The sequence below is a fragment of the Schistocerca cancellata genome, chromosome 1 (assembly GCF_023864275.1).
Source record: "Schistocerca cancellata isolate TAMUIC-IGC-003103 chromosome 1, iqSchCanc2.1, whole genome shotgun sequence".
Classification (NCBI taxonomy): Eukaryota; Metazoa; Arthropoda; class Insecta; order Orthoptera; family Acrididae; genus Schistocerca; species Schistocerca cancellata.
The window spans coordinates 417,770,299-417,791,807 of NC_064626.1; the positions used below are offsets into that span (position 1 = coordinate 417,770,299).

At 43.0% G+C, this 21,509-nt stretch overlaps 1 protein-coding gene across 2 annotated transcripts in view; it reads right to left on the reverse strand.

The window, feature by feature from the left end:
- Window positions 1-21,509, reverse strand: part of LOC126175859 (uncharacterized) — a 616,100-nt gene that overhangs the window by 552,179 nt on the left and 42,412 nt on the right. Inside the window, exon 1 of one of the 2 annotated variants that reach the window (XM_049922874.1) lies at window positions 15,601-15,768. The exons of the other annotated variant lie outside the window; for it this stretch is intronic. Coding sequence (XP_049778831.1) covers window positions 15,601-15,729 — 129 coding nt within the window. The 5' untranslated portion in view covers window positions 15,730-15,768. Of the gene's footprint in view, window positions 1-15,600; window positions 15,769-21,509 lie in introns of those variants that run through there. 2 annotated transcript variants of the gene reach the window in all.

Below are 21,509 nucleotides of genomic sequence, written 5' to 3' on the forward strand. Positions count from 1 at the left end.
GACGTGTCTGGAGACGACGCGGACCGCGATGTGATGCCAGCCTGACTGTCGCTCGGCATACGGCCCAATAACCACGAGTGATGGCCTGGAGTGCCATTTATTTTCATAGCCTTCATGGTAAGCCATCCTGGATTTACGTTTCAGAAAGATAACGCCCGCCCGCGTATGGTGACAGTTTCTGCTGCTTGTCTTCACGCTCTCCAAACCCTACACTGGCCAGCAAGGTCGCCAGATCTCTCCCCAACTGAGAACATTTGCAACATTGCGGGCGGGAACTCCAATCATCTCGAGAATTTGGCGATCTAACGCGCCTTTTAGACAGAATTTCGCACGATATTCCCCAGAAGGACATCCAACAACTCTGTCACTCAATGCGAAGCCAAGTAACTACTTGCCTAATAGCCAGAGGTGGACCAACGCGTTACTGACTTGCTCAATTTGTTATGCTCTCTCTCTTGAATAGATGATCCAATTTTTCTGAAATTGTACTCATATGTTTGTCAATCGTGTACATCGCATCTACCAATTTACGTACCTTCCAGATAATTCCTTCGTGTTGTGTGTTTTTTTTCTTCTCTCTTGGAGTGCATTTACTGTATCATTTACTACTATACCAGCAATCTGGATTTTATTACGTAATTTTGCCAAGAGATGTCCTCTATGCAGCGGACTCATTGGATCGTAAAAGCTTTTGACAATGTTGACTAGACTACACCCCTCGAAATTTTGAAGGTACCTGGGATAAAATACAGGGAGCGAAAGGTTATTCCAAATCTTTACAGTAATCAGCCTACAGTTGTAAGAGTCGAATTACATGAAATGGCGACGGTTAAGGATGAAGTGGGGCAACGTTGTAGTTTATCCTCGGTATTATTCAGTCCCTAGATTGAGCAAGCTGTAAAGGAAAGCGAGAAGAAATTTGAAAAGGGAATTAAAGCTCAGGAAGAAGATACAAAAACTTTCATGCTTGCGATGATACTGCAGTTCTGTCAGAAACAACACACGACTTGAGAGAGAGATGAGCGGAATGGATGTCTAGGAAAGAGGTTATAACTTGATCCTGAAAAGAAATAAAACAAAGGTAATGGAATGCAGTCTAATTTAATCAGGCGATGCCGCGGAAACTGCGTTAGGAAATGAGACACTAAATGATGAGTTTTTCTAGTTCAACAACAAAATACCTGGAGATGGCTGAAGTGTAGAGGATATAATACGCAAACTGCCGATAACAACTAAACAATTTCTGAAAAAAATTTATACTGAATATAAATTTAAACATTAGAAAGCCTTTTCTAATGGTCTTTTGTCTGGAGGGTAGCCTTGAATGGAAGTGAAATGTGGACAAAAAGTTCAGACAAGAGCAAAATAGAAGCGTCTGAAACGTGGTGTTACAGATGAATAATGAAGATTACATGCCATATCGAGTAATTAAGGAGAAGACACTAAATGGAACTGGGGTGAAAAGAAATTTATGGTACAACATAACTAAAACAAGGAACAGGTTGATACGACAGACCCTAAAGCATTAAGGAATCGTCAATTTGGTAATGAAGTGAAGAGGGGGAGGGGGCAAAAATGGAAGAGTGAGATCACGGCTCGAAAATAGTAACCAGGTTCAAATGCAGGTACGTTGCACTAATTATGAAGAGACGAAAAGACCTGCACAGGGTAGCAGTGTGAAGAGCTGCATCAAACCAGTCTTCGGACTGAAGACCACAACAAAATAATTTGTTGTTTGTTTCTGTGTGCATGTCTGCAGTCCTGGTACACAGCGAAATCTCCGCGCTACAGTATAGTAGCATGGCGGTAAATGACCCAAAACAAAATAGCGTAGCCCGCTGATGAAGCGGAGTATTATGTTTTCGGCAGCAGCGGAAATACTGCAACTGTTCCAGACCAACCCAAATGACTTCATTAGCCACTAGGAATTGCTGTTCAATACTCCACTTCACCATGAATTGCGTTATTTTCTTTTGTCTCCTTTAACGCCGTGTGACGGTACTGTGGCGTGAGCATTTTCGTCTATGCCAGGACTGTAGATATGTAGCTGCAAATAAGCCAACATTTATTTACACAATTTTTTTCGAGGTGATATACTTAATTTCTTGACTAACTCTCGCATAAGACGTTGCAGTGAAAACTATGGTTTTTGACGGAGTATCATTTCATCTTACGCCTTCACCAATCAGCCAGAAAAGTAATACATGACCTCTAGCTTCCACAAGCATAGATGCAAAACAGTTTACGGTTGGATTGGTAGAATAGTGCTTTTGACATAAATAAGCTACCAGAACAGATACGATGCACAAGACAGAATACAGTGAAAGTGTTCCAAACCAGTAGTGTTCCACAGTAGTAATATGAACAGTTCGTTGTCAGTGCGATCTCACGTTCTCTTAACAGTTTCTGCATGCTGCGTATCAACGCATGAGCAGAGAACGAACAAATGTGTCTGTCGTCGAATAATTCACCGTCTACATACGAGAGATTGAAGAAATATCGTAACTACTTCACATGATAAACTAGTTCTAAAATTAAAGACGTCTCTCCACTTACGCAGCATGATAGTTTCTTAAATATGGCATAAGTAATTGTGAACTGAAACATAATTTATGACGAAACTCCCAATAACAAAAGGCAGTGTATAGACACTAAAAAAAAAAGAAAAAAAAAACACTTCAGATATCGTGGAAAGGGTGTTCCACCTACACAAAGTCTTTAAGCAATTGTGGCGTTGACCCATAGTACAGAGAGTTACAGTTTCGTTCCCATTAAGTGATAAACGACACGCCTTCTCGTACACAGAAATGCATAGCGTTTAAGCTCGTCATAAAAGGAGATGGAACACATATAGACAAAATCCGTACGCAGTATTAACAGCTGCTTGGTCTCTTACACCTGTCAGCTATACTGTGGTTTTTAGGTGATTTTCCGCAGTCTTGGTAAATCTGTAGTTGATGTCCATCCAATAAATGCACTACATAAACACTTGGAACATGAAAACACACAGATCGAAGATTATACGATTCACAGATACATAATGCATGAAACGTATGCTATACAGGGAGAATTTTAAGAACGGATAAACGATTAAGTCTCAAACCGTAAGTAACTATCTGAATACTGAAAGAAAATTTGTTGCATTTGCAGTTCTCAACAAAACTGTCATCACTGAAAATATTTAAAACTTACTTCTGTGGCCTGATGTATTTTAGACAGGTGACGAAAATATATCACCTACAGCCGTTCGATGGGATCGGCGTCACAGCTAGTGGAAAGCGAGTCACGTGCACTAATGAATATCAAAATATCATTATTTGCTGTGTCACTGTACTTTGTCCACGATATGGAATATGTTTGCCTACATATGCCTACATTCCCCCCCCCCCCCCCCAATGAACCATGGACCTTGCCGTTGGTGGGGAGTCTTACGTGCCTCAACGACATAGATAGCCGTACCGTAGGTGCAACCACAACGGAGGGGTATCTGTTGAGAGGGCAGACAAACGTGTGGTTCCTGAAGAGGGGCAGCAGCAGCAGCCTTTTCAGTAGTTGCATGGGCAACAGTCTGGATGATTGACTGATCTGGCCTTGTAACATTAACCAAAACGGCCTTGCTGTGCTGGTACTGCGAACGGCTGAAAGCAAGGGGAAACTACAGCCGTAATTTTTCCCGAGGGCATGCAGCTTTACTGTATGATTAAATGAGACAAGAAGAGAATAGAAGCTTTCGAAATGTGGTGCTACAGAAGAATGCTGAAGATTAGCTGGGTAGATCACATAACTAATGAGGAGGTATTGAATAGAATTGGGGAGAAGAAGAGTTTGTGGCACAACTTGACTAGAAGAAGGGATCGATTGGTAGGACATGTTCTGAGGCACCAAGGGATCACCAATTTAGTACTGGAGGGCAGCGTGGAGGGTAAAAATCGTAGAGGGAGACCAAGAGATGAGTACACTAAGCAGATTCAGAAGGATGTAAGCTGCAGTAGGTACTGGGAGATGAAGAAGCTTGCACAGGATAGAGTAGCATGGAGAGCTGCATCAAACCAGTCTCAGGACTGAAGACCACAACAGCAACAATGCCTACAATTTCTTCTAAAAGGGTGCGGAAACTGCAGCGTTCCAGGAGAAAGCAGGAAGAGCGACCGGTTCCAGAGGCCATGTACGAGCGACCTTCGGAACGAGGGCAGTTTCCACGCACTCTTACTGAGTTTTGCGTAACACGACTTCTGCCTCCCACGCTCGGATAGAAATTACTTTCGCGAGACATACTTTCAGAAAGCACAGGTGCGTATGTTGAAGTTATTGCTCTCGTGTACGGTTAACCCGCCCGAATACCCGCGCGCGTTAGCACGCCGGTTTCGCGATTAGGGTAGAGGCGCGTTGGCCCTTGAGTCGTATCCGCCCGGCGGACCGGTGTGCCGGCAAGTCTGTATGTGGTTTTCCGGTGGTTTCTAACATCCGAGTAGGTGGGGGGGGGGGGGGGGGCGACAAGAAGGACACCCGGACGAATAATGAGTCTAACATCGATCAAGAACGTCACTGTTATAACCACCGTAACCCCAGACTTCGAGCCGTTTTCAAATAGAGAGCAGCAACAGCATAACGTCTCTCATGACGTACCTACAATCTTCAGTCCATAGCAGACAGACGCGATTGAATTTCTGGTGTATGTATAGGGTAATATCAACATAAGTAAAAGAGTAATAGAATGTAGCAGAATTAAGTAATGCTGTGGGAACTGAATTAGAAAATGAATACGAAGTAGTAGATAAGTGTTGCTATTTGGGAAGCAAAATAAGTGACGACGGCCGAAAAAGAAAGGTTATAAAATGCAGATAGGAAATAGTAAGAGAAACTTTTCCGATAAAAAGAAAACGTGATGTCTATACTGGTAGACCAGGTAACTAATGAGGAGGTACTGAATCGAACTGGGAGGAAAGGAAATTTATGGCATAACTTGACTAAAAGAAGGTATTGGTTTATAGAACACTTCCTAAGACATTAAGCTATCTTGAATATGGTAATGGAAAGAAGTGTGGGATGCAAAGACTGTATGAGCAGACCTCGACATGAATACAGTAGCAGGTTAAAATGGATAATGGTTGCAGTAATTATTCTGAGATGAAGAGGCCACCACAGCATAGACAAGCCAGAGAGCTGTATCAAACCAGTCGTCGAACTGAAGAAGACGGCGGCGGCGGCGGCGACAACAACAACAACAACAACAACAACAACAACAACAACAACAACAACTACTACTACTACTACTACTACAACTGGATACCAAATGTAACAGCAGTCATTTTAAATTCCAATATTTTTTAATGTTGCTACTGAACACAATTTTAATACAAGGCTAAAACACAATCAAAGGGTGCCATAAAGGCATACCATCAAACCTGTTTTCAGGTAACAGGCATCGGTGCAAAATGGCATAAATAACCTTGATTGCAAATTCACTCCCTCGAGAATAACTTCCTTTCAGTAAAAAATTGAGAATATGTTACTGTGTCAAGTCCCAACTGTTCCTGTTGTTGTAACACGTTAATGGTTTTATTACTAAATAAAAGGATACAGGATGTCCCATGAGGAATAATCAATATCCAGAGATAAGACAAAACGATAATTCGAAGCAAAAAAGTCTAATAAACATGAGCTTTAAAATGCATACCTTAAGAGCTATGAGCACCTTTGCTGCTGTGGAATACATCTCTTCTACTGAGCAAGTGCTCATAGCTCTTAAAGTACGCATTTTAGAGCCAATGTTTACCACACTATTTTTTCTTGTTTTGGTCCATACTGCCTCCTCCCAAAATACTGAAAGCAACGAGCTGGCAGTAGAAGAGATGTTCCACAGTATCGAAGATGAAGAAGTGCTCATAGCTTTTATGATATGAATTTTAGAGCCCATGTTTACTAGACTTTTTTCCTTCGAATGGTCGTTCCTGTCATATCCCTGAATACTGACCATTCCTCCTGGACACACTGTATATTTGTCACAAAAGTTGGCTCAACGAGTTTTATATGGCTTCCCTCACCTCCGGCAATCATTTGTTAATGCGAATAAGTTACACCTCGATTTGGGAGTACATGTAAAACAGTAGTTTCCCTGTAACTGGCACGTCAGTTCGAAGGTCTGAAAAGTCACGTCCAATACGACTGTAACTTGTAAATAACTGCGGTGTTCAAACCAACCTTCAGGTTTAGGGCAGCTTTGCTTCAGACCAGAGTTAACAGAATCTCTCACTCAGAAGGCGGATCATGCTATCCATAGCATACCGACCACTGCGCATAATTAGGAAAATGTTTTACAAGTTAAAATTGCACGCTCACATCACAACCAAGGAAAATTTGAACGCTGAAGTGGAGGCGTAGGTGATGCAAGCGAGTGATGGGATTAAATGGCGCGACTTCTTTGTGAGCCGCGGCGCGAGGTCGCCCAGTCACGGCGAGGAACGGCACGGCAGGCTGGCCGGCTACCCTCGCCTCGCCTCGCCTTCCAGATGGGCTGATGTCACCGGCTGGCGGACGCTGCTCTGCGCCGGGCTTCCCGCACCTGCGCCGCCGGTTCACGGCCGCCGCCGTCCCTATCTCTCCCGCGCATCACACACCGCGGAGAATCTTCCCCACAAGGGGACCCCTACATCCTCGCCTAGCCCCTCTCGCGCACCATAAAAAGTGGCCTCCTAACCTTGCAAATGCGGCGGGGGGGGGGGGGGGGTTGATTGTAAAAATCGTATACACTAAGCAAATCCAGAAGGACGTACGTTGCAGTAGTTATTCGGAGATGATGAGGCTCGCACAGGGTAGACTAGCATTCAGAGTTGCATCAAACCACTCTTCGGACTGCTGAAGATCCACCAATACCATAACAGCAACAACAACAATCTAATCCAATGCCTGCGCGCCTTTAGGGTTCGGCAATAAACTACGCGCAGAAATAAACAAAGTCTACATTCCACGTATCGCAGCACGTCAAACCAATAAATCAATCCGTTATTTCTAATACGGCGATGGGCAATCAGGAAATTGTGGTAGACTCTACAAGCTAGGATTTCATAGCGGGACTGATGACCTCGCTGTTTAGTCCCCCCTCAATTAATCAATAAATCAGGATTACATGGCAGGTATTTATATCTACATGATTACTCTGCAATTCACACCTACGTATTTGGCACAGCGTTCATGGATCCACTTTTAGACTACTTCTTAACCATTCCAGTGCTGAATATCACGTGTGAAAAATGAACACCTAAATCTTTCTGCGCGAACCCTGATTTCTCTTATTTTATTACGATGGTCACTTTTCCATATGTAGGCACTTAACAAAATGTTTTGGCATTAAAACATTTTGAATTTTCGGAAAAGATCTCGTCGCAACGAAAAACGCCTTTGGTTTAACGATTGCCATCGCAACTCTTACCATATCTGCGACGCGCTTTCCCCTGTTTCGCGATAATACAAAACGAGCTGAACTTCACTGAAATTTTTTCCTCCGTCAATTGTATCTATAAGTAGTAAGGAGACCGTATTGCTCAGCAGTACTCCAGAAGAGGATGGATAAACGTAGTGGAGGCAGTCTCTTTAGTGGATCTGACGCACCTTCCAAGTGTTCCGCCAACAAAACGCAACATCGGTTTCCTTGAGCACAGCATTGTCTACGTGACGAATCCCACTTCACTTGTTCGTCAGTGGAATTCCTGGATATTTGGTGGAATCGATAACCTTAAATTTGTGTGATTTATCGAGTATCCGAACTGTAACGGAATTTTTTAGTACGAATGTGGCGGACCTCACACTTTTTATTGTTTAGGTTACAATTGCCACTTTTTGGACCATAAAGATATCTTGTCTAAATCAATTTGCAGTTGGATCTAACCATCTGATGACTTTACAAGACTAAACGACAGCACAATTTGCAAAAAGCCTAAGAGGGCTGTTCAGGTTGTCTCCTAAATCGTTTATATACAGCAGCAGAAGGCCTAAACATATCCTTGGGGAACCCTAGGTATCACTTCGGTTTAACAGTTGAAAGGTTTCAGTCCCTCCTCTCTGTTGTTACAGTTGTTTATACGTTTTTGAATTTCTATGGCATCTGTACGTTCTAGCAGTACCTTTCAAACCACATCCTCATTTTTATAAGATGCTACGTATATAGATCAAACTTCGTACCTGTCTGTATCCGAGAACTTGTTGATGTCAGCGACTGCATTCAAAATTTATAATTTTTTTGTAGCACGTAAACCGTACCTCCTTTCTTTCAAGTGGCTCTCAGTCTTGGACATGCTTTTCCTACAACGGGTTCATGTAGATGTTCCCCTTTACGTAGCGCCGGACCCATACTCCTAGACGATATACAACTGTTACTGATTCCAGAGATTGATCACCTATCGTCCAATTACATAAATTGTTGTTTTCGCCTATTTATTAGCGATACGTTACGTTTATTTATTTGCAGGATCGACTGCCAGTCTCTGCACCAAACATCTATCCTCTGTAGGCGTTCTTGCAGTTCGCTTCAAATTTCTGTCGTTGCGATTTTCCTGTATAAGCTACAAAAGCATCATCTACGAACAACATCATGGAACTTCATCGTTAACCACCAGATACGTAATTCTGGGTGTTTCAAAGTCTTTGCATCAAGATGATAGATCACGTCATGGAGAGCAGTCTTTATTAAAGACAAAATGTTCGCTGACGCTTCCCAGAGACGCTAGTCGTCCTTTAGTATTGGTCATGCCCTGTTCGGCGGAAGTGTGTATGTAGTCTGCGGCGTATGTATGGTTTATACATTGCCAATAAACCATTGATATGCTGCGGACGAAACGGTATAGAATCAGCAAAATTAAAGTTCCTTATTCACTTCTCAGATATATTTCTCCGTTTAGAGACATTCATTCTTAAGGCCTTCTGTTGAAAATCACCATCAATATAACGGAATAGGTAGCAAACAGCGCAGTTGACTAGTAGATCATCCCATACCGGAGAAATCTCGTCGTTTCAGGAGCGGCGAATAGTAAAGGACGCCTAGCGTCGTCGGGAAGGGACAGAGAGCATTCTGTCGACGGGATCTATCAGCCCTAGACGTTTGATGCAGACATCGAAACACCCTGTATATATATCGTAAAAAGCGCAGAGACTGAGTCAGCAAACGTTTCATTCGTCTGGTTTCCAACTACCAAACCCGAGCTAAAGGCTGAATAGTCTCGTGCGCTATCATCTACGTCCTACGCTATGAGAATAATTGACATCTACTGTATCTGGCATGCTGATTGAATCTCCGTGCGCACCAGCCTGATTGGCTAACTTCAATGTTAATTAACTCGGAAACGGCGCAACGTATCGAATTTTTTTTCTTAACATTTATTTCTCGGCACAACCTAACTTGCAACACACTTCAAAGCTTTTTAGACTGTTTCTGACCACTCTATTTGACAGTCCCTTACGGTGTGCGCTAAACTAGGTACGAAATTCCTGTGCCTGACAAAAAGGAAGTTCCTGTGCCTGATCAAAAGGAAATCACCTCGGAAACTCATATCTAGCCCGTCTACGAACAGTCAATGTAACATACGTACAAGATGTGATCTGAGTCACGAAGCGGTTTTGAACAGGGCATGTAACCAGAATGACTGAGTCTTATCAAGAGATGGGATGTAAAGCAGAAGGTAGTCTCATTTCGTGAGACAAACGGGGTCAACCTGATTTTTTCCGTTTCCTTCACATATTTCAGTCACATATGGTTGGGTTTCTTAATCCTTAAGAATCGTTTCCTTCGGTACCACGAATTGTCTTTGTCCAGATCGACCTTTTCGTGTGGTTTCGGATTGATGTGTGCGATGTGTTCATTAGCATGTACTATCTCTTGGCTAACTTCACTGTGTAAACATCTGACCTGCGCAAGATACGGCCGACAGTCACAGACTAGCTCCAAATAGCTATTATGTAACACCTAGTATTTTTAAAGTATCCTATGGGCATCCTCTAAGTCTGTGCTCTATAATCAAAGCAACATGCGGAAGTTCATATCTCTACTCATGGGTACAGTACTACTTTAACGTACATATTTCACTGACACACATCATTGCCGTACGTGTAACGACTCTTTTGTATAAGCAGTCCTCCGTCGTACGCCAGTTATACCGTGATCTGGTTATCCGGTGGATGGTATCTGGGTGAGTGACAAAGAAACATGAAACGATGGACTCATTCGTCACACCCCGTTGAAACAGCAACGGGAAAAGCCACCGCAAAACTAAGCAGACCACCGATTACATAAAAGATAACGAACGCCTTTTCTCCCTGTATAGTTTACGGTGATGACTGCACCAGTCACAGTATCCTGGAGAAGCTACTACCAAACTCGAAAAATGTTCAACTTATTGGTTACTGAGTTGATAAAGAGCGCCTAGGGAACTCTGAGGAATAGTTTCACATACGTCTGCAGACATTCTTACCGTAAAAACGCGGATCGTTTCGCGACTATAAAATTGAAACACAAAGACAACAACTGCTTGTGTTGGTAGTTTTGCATTAGCGCGTAGGTTGTAGTACATAATTAACACCATGAATTTAAAATGAAAAAAACCCTGTAAACTCGCATGGCTAATACTTCAACACTTTCAAACTGGTTCGTCAATTGTTCTATCGGCAACGAAGACCAATCATTAAAGGTCAGAACAAAGACAAAATAATACTCTCACCACTCACTTTTAGATGCTTCTGCGTTTCTTGCAGTGAAATGCGTAAATACAAATGATTCGTTGACAGCTAATGATATACCGGGAATGAGCTTTGAAAGAAACGGTTATATCTTGTCCGCATCAATGTTCCCTAACGTTCGCTGAAGAAACTGGTGATGACTTCACCACTGAACTACGTCGGGACCGGCGCGCAGTGAACCACAACAGCACAGCTCAACAGCTGCTTTGTACAAGAGCACAAAATAATCCTTAAATCATCGAACAAGCTTCCACCGCCTTATTAAAAGCAACTTAAGTCAACAGTAGAGATAACTGGCTCAGAAGCTACGCGAAAACTAGGGAACTGTATGATCGAGGTCCCACAACAACAATAAAAACAGCAATAAAAAATGACGAATTGACATATTATTTTAAGCTTTACTGTGTTCAACTTGCTGCATAAGAAAAATGCATTTCATCAGTTTTGACGATACTTGGCGATTCCCAACGTCGTGCACATACAATTCAAGGTCCGTTGTCATTCAGATATAGATCCAATAATGACACTTTTTATGAAGAATGAATAGGTAATACTTTCCTTTTTCGTCCAAACGTCGCAGGAGTGGCATGCAGGGTAGTATTGACTTCACTAAAATTCCACACACACATTTTTATTTTTAGCTGTTAAGTTCTGCGAAACGAATGAGGTGGCGCATTCGGAAAGACAGCGGTTCGATATCGCGCCGTCACCCGTTTGCGTTTTTTACTGGTTTTCCAAAATTACTTTAAGCATATACCGTGTTGTTCCTTTGAAACGAACACGTCCAATTTCCTTCCCGAATCCGAAAACGTATTCATCTAATGACCTCGATGTCGATGGGACGTAACCCTAATCTCCAATCTTCTTATAGTTTATTCTATGGATCTTTTTTCCAATTACACGTCGCCATGCATACAGCTTATGTTGCTGAGCAAAGATATTACTACCTGTATTTCTTTATTACCATTTTGTTGTAAAATCCGAAAAACGAGGCCATTTGTGCAAACGTATAGGACAAAACTGCGTACGAAAAACGTGTTGATGACTGACTGGAACGTTTTCGAGACAGAAAGGAAACTGGTTGACTTCTCACAGTCTGGGTTCACAAGATTTTAAATTCTAACATGTGCTGAAGAAAAATCTTTTGCAGTAATACTGATAACGGCTCTAAGGCCAACGTTGCAACTGCGAAATAAACAATTTCTACAGTCAACGGCTAGTATGATGCCGTTGAAACTGTTGATTGGACAAGTTCCTGTCTGGTGTCAACAAACATGACGGCAGACGACATCGAACAAGTCCTGCAGATGCTGTCATAAATTCAGCGAATGTCATTGATACTTGTATTAGAGGAAATGGCGAGTAGCAAGGAGAGACAGTACCTTACAAACTGACTGACGGAAAGGAGATAACAATGCTGAAAACCGTAACATTTGTGACGAAGACAGAAGTTTCTTGCAAATCATCATCCCAGGTAATGACTGGTGCTGCCATTTCTATCGGAAATAGGACAGGTGGCCATTAAAGCTTCGCACTTCAAAATTGTCTACGTCACATTTCGACGAACATGTACCGATTTCTGGTATCAGTGGTTCTGGGGGATCCAATACAAACATTCGATCTTTCCAGCAGCTATATAAATGCTGCCATACCCATCAAGATATCATAGGAGATATCTTTTAATTACATATATTTTTCTTACCTTCTGTTTTCTTTGTTTTCTTAATAATTTTGATTGCACTTTCTAAATCTTCGGTTCTCGGCCTCATAAGAATTCGTCTGTTAAGTGCTTCAGCAGAGACTCATTTGCAACATAGGAGAGTAGATGCCAGTCCACAAGTAGTGTGCAAGATATAATTAGTGTCGTATGTAAAGCTCCTGATATTCGCAGTTACAATTCGGCTGGAAACGTACTCATAATGGAAGAAAACTAACAAAACTAATAAGAAGTGGCGCAAGACGAAGCTCTTATTCGCTCAAACCTGACAAAATTCACAAAAGAAGTGTTTGATGAGACAAATCCTTTAAAAAACTTCTACCAACTAAAAAAACTAAAAGCATCATAATTAACGTCGGATATTCAATGATTATATTGCAAAGAATACAAACACGATATCGTCGAATGAAAGTAGCCCATCGATACAAAAATTAAGCTTGAAAGCGTCATGCTGATTACGTCACGGTGACAAAAGACACGCAAGATTTAACAACATTCACATACAAACGTTCTGAGGTACAGTAAAAGATGCAGTTTAAGTCAGTTGGCTTTGTACGAATCCCCTGTAAGTTCCTCTACACTGACAGAGAGATTATTTTCGGCGTGGTTGTATTTATTAAACTATAAGGCAAATAAAATCGCATTTCGACTGTGTAGTGGAAAGTGCAAGACTACCATCTTCCATGAGATTACTCACGGACTAATCTTCCCGGTAAAGGCTTCGCGTTGAGAGTGGAAAGGTTAATCGGTGGCAGAATCCTTTGATAAGTGATTACGTAATGTTAACAACCGTAACGGAACGCAGAAGTCAAGTAGCCAATTGAACTGCTCCAGCAACTCAACGGCCGCAAGTGACTTGATGGCGAAGGAACACATGAAGGCACTAAGGACAGTCCTAAATGTCACTCTGCAGCTACGCGCAGTGTCTGTCCGTTGTATTTTTTTTCCTTTTTTTTGTTTTTAGCCCTCTAATTAACCCAAACCATAAACTGGACCTATCACGTTTCAACGACTCGTCGAAAGATGGACCAATTCACTTTTCATTTTGAGAAAGGTCAGGTACACAAAGAAAACTAAGCTATCAGTGACTTTCAGTGTAACCCTAACATCCATCTGAGTACTTTTACCCGATTTAAAATAGATGCCAACAGCAAATTTTTTAGCCAATTATCTTGACACAAAAAGATATTGGAAGACTCAAGTACTCTCACAAAGGCTCACAACTATTGCGTGAGACATCCATCTACCACATGCTGCATGTCGCGTCTCCACGTCCACGTGTTTTACCCAAGAAAGTAGTGACGATAGGCAACAATGTTATCTCCTTGCAGGATGCAAACAGAACAGCCGGAATTCTCACGCAACTGGCGGCACGGAATCTTTAAACGTGCTTGTCGGAACGTGATACCTTTTGTTGAGAAATCCATATGTCAAAGTAGTGGCAATTATGGTTTCACTCATTGACGAACCTAACATAAGTTGAATAATACGCCCAGATGTCTCTTCGTACAACACTGAGAGATAAAGTCCACAATTTTCAGTACTCTAATGCATGTCATCACTTGACTAAAGCCTCATATGAAGGAGGGTGGGGGCTGTGATATGAAAGACAAAGAACAACTTTCAAGAACTTTACCAAACAGGGCACTATGTAGCTGTCATAAACCAACGGCATTAGGAAACTGTTGCTACGGTAATTATACGTCACGTCGTGTTGTGATGTTTCTGTTTCCAAAAGTCCGCTAATAACATTATTTCTCGATATACACAGCTAACAAATGGTCCAGTACTAAACTCACACTATAAAGTACATCCAATTTATCATGTAATACGGATGTGATTAACGCAAACGTGTCAAAGACAGCCTTTGTTCAGAAAGCAACAAAATGTTGTAGATGGCTAATGTTTCTGTCTGAATTTAACACCATCGTTCGCAGCACACAACGCTGAACCTAACAGGCCCAAAATTAGCTAGTTTAAAAATCGTACGTACGAACCTCGGACACATAACGCCATTAATATCAACATACGATGCTTAGAAATAAACACGTCCGACAACAATAGGCTCGCAATCCAATACTCGCTCATAAAAGATATTTACATGTTCTGAAGAAGGATTTATTTACGATTCCTTCATCTTCGTTTCGACTGTGTTTGTCAAAACGCTGGAAGTCTTACTCTTTAGAAGCACAATTATCGAAGGAATCTCAATATCAAAAAGATACCCGGAGACTGGTAGTACGCGACACACAGCCATATGTATTACTATTCTGTGTCTACATCGCCTTACACCACTACCAGGTTCGAAAACATAACAGAAAAGTGCTGAAATCATAACGCGTTAGTTTTCATATATTAAGGCCGGGCTTATTTTTCGACACAAATATTTACATAATACTCTACAAACGCAGAGCAAATTATGCATTTTAGACATATCACCTCACACCTAAAAGGCATATACGTTGGCAAGAGTGTACTGAATGTACACACGACCACAGGAACCAAACTCCGCCGCCATTCTCGAATACATGCCGCTTTAAAGGCTCATAACAGCAGCCGCCGCTCAGCCGGGTAAGTCACTATGCTGCACGTTATGATATATCTTTATATAGCCATTGGAGAGAAACAGATAACATTATTCGGTCTCAAAGTGAGGCGACGAGACATAGTAATATGCTACGATTAGTATTAGGGTAAACGCACTGGAGTAATTTTTGTTGTAGTCCACTGTGACATATGGTTACCAGAAAAAACACTCGTTTCACTTCATATTTTATTTTGAATATAAAAAAGATTTACTGAACACACAAAATCTTTAGCTAACGTTACAGTATTTTACAATTACCTACAGTGTATATAACTAAAACAGAAATTTAAAAATGCTTCTTCCATCGTTCGAAAAAACTATCCGAGGAAGAAGTACGGGCGCAATACCAGAATACCAGTGGCATCTGCGTCTGTGCGTTCCTGTGGCAGTGGTCTTCCCATCAACACTGTTAGCCAACTGAAAAACTGAAGATAGGGGTAGGATTTATGATAGACGGAGGGTAAAGAACAAACTTTATTTCCGGAAGCACTCGACACAGAAGATCCGTTTCAAAGGCCAGACGAGCGCGCACGCACGCACACACACATCATCCACACACATATCGACTGACCAGTGAAGAGCTGCTATCGGCTGCGGCGGCAGATAAGGGCCTCTGCGGCCGGCGGCGGCGGTGAGGAGGTCGCGGGGCGGCGCAGAGCCCACCCGCAGCCCACGGCGGGGGCGGCAGAACGTACAGCATCGCTTAGCTACGTCACACACGCATCCTTGCGGACGGACAGGTCGCCGCCGACTGCGGAAACGGTCGCCCGACGCTCGCCACCAGCCTCAGGCTCCGGGCCCCGGATCGGGGCGCCGCCAAGCGGCCGCGCGCCGAACACGTCGCGGCTCCCTCCCTTCCTCCTGAGCACTCGCTCGCGGCCTACAACGCTTTCCCGGTTTTCTCGTACTGTGTAGTGCAACTACCACTGTCCATTTTATTGACCAACGTGACACTGATCCAAAGTTTCATGTTTAGATAAAAACATCAACTGCAATTACCAAACAAGTTAATAATGATGAAAAAAGTAAGCGTTCAGCTATTTGTAAAAGTCGAATTCGGTACGCCTTCTTTCCAATACGAAGTACGAGGCGTTCAATAACTAATGCAATAAATTTTTTGTTCTGAAAGCAGGCTGGTTTTATAAAGGATTCAAATACAACAAATTATTCCCCACTCTGTTGGCTACCAGATCTTATTTTTCAACATGATCTCCGTTCAATGCGATAAACTTACGCCAACTTAATGGCAGGGCATGCATCCCCGCATGGCACCATTTTACTGGTCGACGTCGGAGCCAACGTCTTGCTGCATCTATAACCTTCCCGTCATCCACATATTGCTTCCCGCGGGGTACATCCTTCACTGGGCCAAACAGATAGAAATCGGAAGGTATCAGATCCGGGCTGTACGCTGCATGAGGAAGATTTGTGAGCTCCTCTCGTTCACAGATTTGTGTAAGGTCTTGTGTTGTCATGGAGAAGGAGAAGTTTGTTTGCATTTTTGTGGCGACGAACATGCTGAAGTCGTTTCTTCAATTTCCTGGGGGTAGCACAATACAGTTTAGAGATGGTCGTTATACCAAGAGGCAGGAAATCAAACAAAATAACCCTTTCAGAGTCCCAGAAAACAGTCGCAATGACTTCAGCAGCTGAAGGTGCGGCTTTGAACTTTTTCTTCGGAGGAGAGGTTCAAAAATGTGTGTGAAATCTGATGAGACTTATAACTGCTAAGGGGGTCATCAGTCCCTAAGCTTACACACTACTTAATCTAAATTATCCTAAGGACAAACATACACACCCATGCCCGAGGGAGGACTCGAACCTCCGCCGGGATTCGGAGGAGAGGTAGTGTGGCGCCAGCCCATGGATTGCCGCTTTGTTCTCGGTTCGAAGTAATGAACCCATGTTTCATCGTTGTGGCGAAGTTCGACAAAAAATTGTCACGATCAGCCTCGTAAGGCGCAAACAATTCTGCACACAAATGGTCTTTCGTTGCTCTTATGGTCTTCCTAAGGCGGCGACGAACCCAACGGATACACACATCTGAGTTTCCCAAATGGTGGACAAGTGTGTGCCAACATTACCAACAAAGCCGTCCAGTTGTTCAGCGAGGAGAACAGTCCAATGAAATTTGTGCGCTCCTCTCGGGTGCGCAGAGTTGTGTGAGGTCTTCCGTTGTCATGGAGAAGGAGAAGTTTGTTTTCATTTTATGGCGACGAATGGATGTCTCCACATTCCAACATTGCAGGAGAGAGAGCTGTGTGCGACCGGCCAGCACGCAGGAGATCAGACACGTTTGCGCGACCAGGTTGATATAATGACAGACGGCTCTTTCAACGACTCACGTGTTTTTGTTCGCTGCCACGTCTCCGTCGATATTCTGCAAGCGCCTATGAATATCTGCGACGCTCTGTTTTTCCATCAAAATAAAATGAATGGCAACTCTCTGCTTGGAAGGCACCTCCGTTACCGACGCCATTTTCAAGGCTACGTACAGCGCCGCCACAAATCGGAATTTCATGAAACTATAGGGGCTGAGGCGTGAATATTCCACGATCTCCCACAACAAATTCCACACTTTTTCAACAGAAATCGTCCGAGAAAAAATGTATTGCCTTACTTACTGAGCGTCTCTCGTATTAAAGGGGCAAGCCGACTGTGTACGCTTCGTCTTAAAGGCCATTCAACCTTCTATAGTATTTTTGACATTGGAACGGATGATAAAACACAAATTGGAATGGTGGACAGAGAAGTGTAGAATATTACCTCTTGGACAAACAGGCTTCATGAGAGGTAAAGGCACATATGACACGGTGGTATACGGTTATCACAAACACATATTACGATAGAGTCCTTATGGTCCTGTCAATAAATAAATTGCAAAATTATGACATCCCGTAGCTATTCATCCACAAGCTACACGCCTCCTGAGCGACAGAAGCATAATCACTATACAGAGCAAAGAAACAGGCCCAAGCAAACCAAGTAAAGCGCAATTACTATTCAATCTTCTTGCATCAGACCCACGTTTAATATGTCACCCCAGTATGCAAGTACTGCAGTAAGCGGACGACTTACGTATTTATACTCGCGGCGACAGCTTTACTGAGTGTCCGCAGTAGATGACAAAGGCTACATAGTATTTAAGAAATGGCTATAGGAAAACTGCCTCAACATAGCGCCTCATAATGATGATGATGTTAGGTTTGTGGGGTGCTCAACTGCGCGGTCATCAGCGTCCGTACAAAGTCCCAATTTTTACACAGTCCAAATTTTTCCACAATCCAATCGAGCCACTGTCAGGAATGATGATGATGAAATGATGAGGACAACACAAACACCCAGCCCCGGGCGGAGAAAATCCCCAACCCACGGGAATCGAACCCGGGACCCCGTGATCCACAGGCAGCAACGCTAACCACTAGACCACGAGCTGCGGACATAGCGCCTCATAAGTAAGTGCCTATGCACGCGGTAGGCAAAATTTAACTGGCCCGGAAAATATTTCATGGATTTTACGATAGGCAACAAAATTTACATCTTCCGCACCCACAGTGCAGCCAGTTTGATAATGCTCATCTCGTATGCAAGCACACAGCTTACCTGTGAGGCGATATTCATTATTTTGACCACTCTGTACTAGGCATAGGCATAATGGAATAAGAAACGCAAGATTAGGGCGTTTTGTATTCCCTGTCAAAAGGGTGGCCAAGTACTTTTATCATAAGCTAAATGGTCACACCAGATTAGGCATTTAATTCAAAATTGTGAAAGTACCACAAATATCCCACATGCTGTGACAGGTTAACATACACTCTTAAGACAAAACGAATAACTCACGACGAAGGAATTTTCCGAATGGGACGGAAATCGGTGGATATAATGTACATGTAAATACAGACAAATGCGTGCGATTTCAGAAAAATTAGATGGTTTATTCAAGAGATAGAGCTTTACAAACTGAGAAAATCAGTAACTCGTTGGTCTACCTCTGGCCCTCATGCAAACAGTTATTCGGCTTAGGCATTTATTGACAAACTTGTTTCGTATCCTCCTGAGGGACACCGTGCCAAATACTACTCAATTGGCGCATTAGATCTCCAAAATCCCGCATGGTTGGAGGACACTCCCGACAATGTTGCAAACGTTGTCAATTGGGGAGAGATCCGGCAACTTTGCTGGCCAAGGCACAATTTGGCAAGTACGAAAATAAGCAACAGAAACTCTCGCCGTATGCCAGCGGGTATTATCTTGCTGAAATGTACGTTCAAGATGGCTTGCACGAAGGGCAACAAAATGAGATGCAGAATATCGTTGACGTGCCGCTGTGCAGTAAAGCTGCCGCGAGTGACAACCAAAGATTTCGGTAGTCGTCGGGGTACACATTTCCGCAAGAAAATGCTCGCCCGCGCACGGCGAGAGTTTCTACTGCTTGTCTTCGTGCTTGTCAAACTCTATCTCGGCCAGCAAGGTCGCCGGTTCTCTCCCCAATTGAGAACATTTGGAGCGTTATGGGCGAGGCCCTCCAATCATTTCGGGATTTTGACCATCTAATGCGTCAATTGCAAAGAATTTGGCACGATTTCCCTCAGGAGTCCATCCAACAATCAATGCTAAGCCGCATAACTGCTTGCCTAAGGGCCAGAGGTGGACCAACACATTGACTTGCTCAATTTGTGAAGCTTTCTCTTGAATAAATAATACAATTTTTCTGAAATTGTAATTATTTGTTCATCTGTAAATGTACGTCACATTTACCGATTCGAATTTATTCTATACATTCCTAAACACACTCCATTTATTGTCTGGAACACACTGTTCTGGAATTAAAAATAGTTGCCATCTTCTGGATGTGACCAACGTTTCCGTGAGGTTTCATTTGGTGGTGAAGATTGTTGAGTTGGAAATCCACTCTCATCAGCGACACTCTGTGGTCCACTACTATTGGGTTGATGCATAAGTTAGTAGCGTTTTTGTTTTGCATGTTGGTATTCCGATTGCTATGGGTTTATTTATCGACTGTCATTTTTTATTTGTAGCTCACTGTTGCTATTTGAGTTGTCATTTGGTGATAGTGAGTGGAGCTGTGAAAGTCAGGAAATGGAGTGCCAAGGGAAGAGTTCGGAACATTTCCGACATATTCTTCTGCTTGAGTTCAACAGAGGGTTGACAGCAACCGAGGCAGCCAGAAACATTTGCGCCGTACTTGAGGATAATGCCATTGGACAGACCACGGAAAGAAAATGGTTTTTGGTTTTCTCGTTTTAAGGAGGACCGGTTTGACATTAGCGACTCCCCCCCCCCCCCCCCTCCCCTCAGGAAGGCCTCTGGGGCTTGATGAAGATCGTTTAAACTCATTAATCCACAATCATCCAAGTGATCATTCCACAATCGTGCGACATTTTCATGCAATGTGGAAGGTTCAAGGTCGTGTGTATGGGCACCGCACGTTCTAAACCAAAATCACACAAATCAGCAGCTGGCCGGGACCGTATGCTCTAGGCCAAAATCACAAAAATCACCGAATGCTCGTATGTGCATATCTACTAGTTCGTCATCAATTGGTTTGAGAAGAACAAGGACCATTCCTATCCTGTATCGTTTCTGGTGACGCGAAATGATGTCTTTATGCCAACGTAAGGAACAGAAAGGAATACTTGAGCCAAAACAAGGCAGCTACTCCCCGTACAAAGACCTGCGCGCATCCACAAAAGGTAATGTTATGCATCTGTGGTGTAATATGAATTGCTTCCCCGAGGTGTAACCATCACTGCTGACATTTGTTGTCAACAACAGAGGCGTCTTATAAACGCAATTCAAGAACAACGGCCAGGAAGACTACGTAAGTGATGCTACTCCATGATTACACACGCCCGCATTCAGCTACGCTCACAAAAACACTGGAGTTGGATTGGGAAGTCATTCCGCACCCGCCTTGCTCATCTGATCTTGTGCCTCAGATTTTCACCTTTTCCGCTGTCTATCGAACAATCTTCAAGAAAGTTACTTTCCGGATGGAAATGCGCTCAGAACATGGCTCGACGAGTTGTTGTTCTCAAAATTACGTGATTTTTACAGTCACGGCATCAGAGAGTTACACCAGCGTTAGAAGGCTGTTGTAAATAGTGAAGGAAAATATATTACTGATAACTAAAGTCTCCGTTAAGTGCATCTGTTGTGTTTATTAAACTCAGGGAAAAGTTAGGAAGCTATGTACCAGATGATGATGATGATGATGATGATGATAATTGTGATGGTTCGTGGGGCGCACAGCACCCATACAAGTTCCAAATCTTTCCAGTTCCAATCTCGCCACTTTCCCAATGATGATGAGTACAAAACAAACACCCAGTCCCCGGGCGGAGAAAATCCGGGAATCGAACCCGCGACCCCATAGCAACGCTAGTCACTAGACCACGAGCTGCAGACAGTTATGTACCAAGCCAATATCTCGCCTGGCATTTGGCCTAAAAGTGCCCG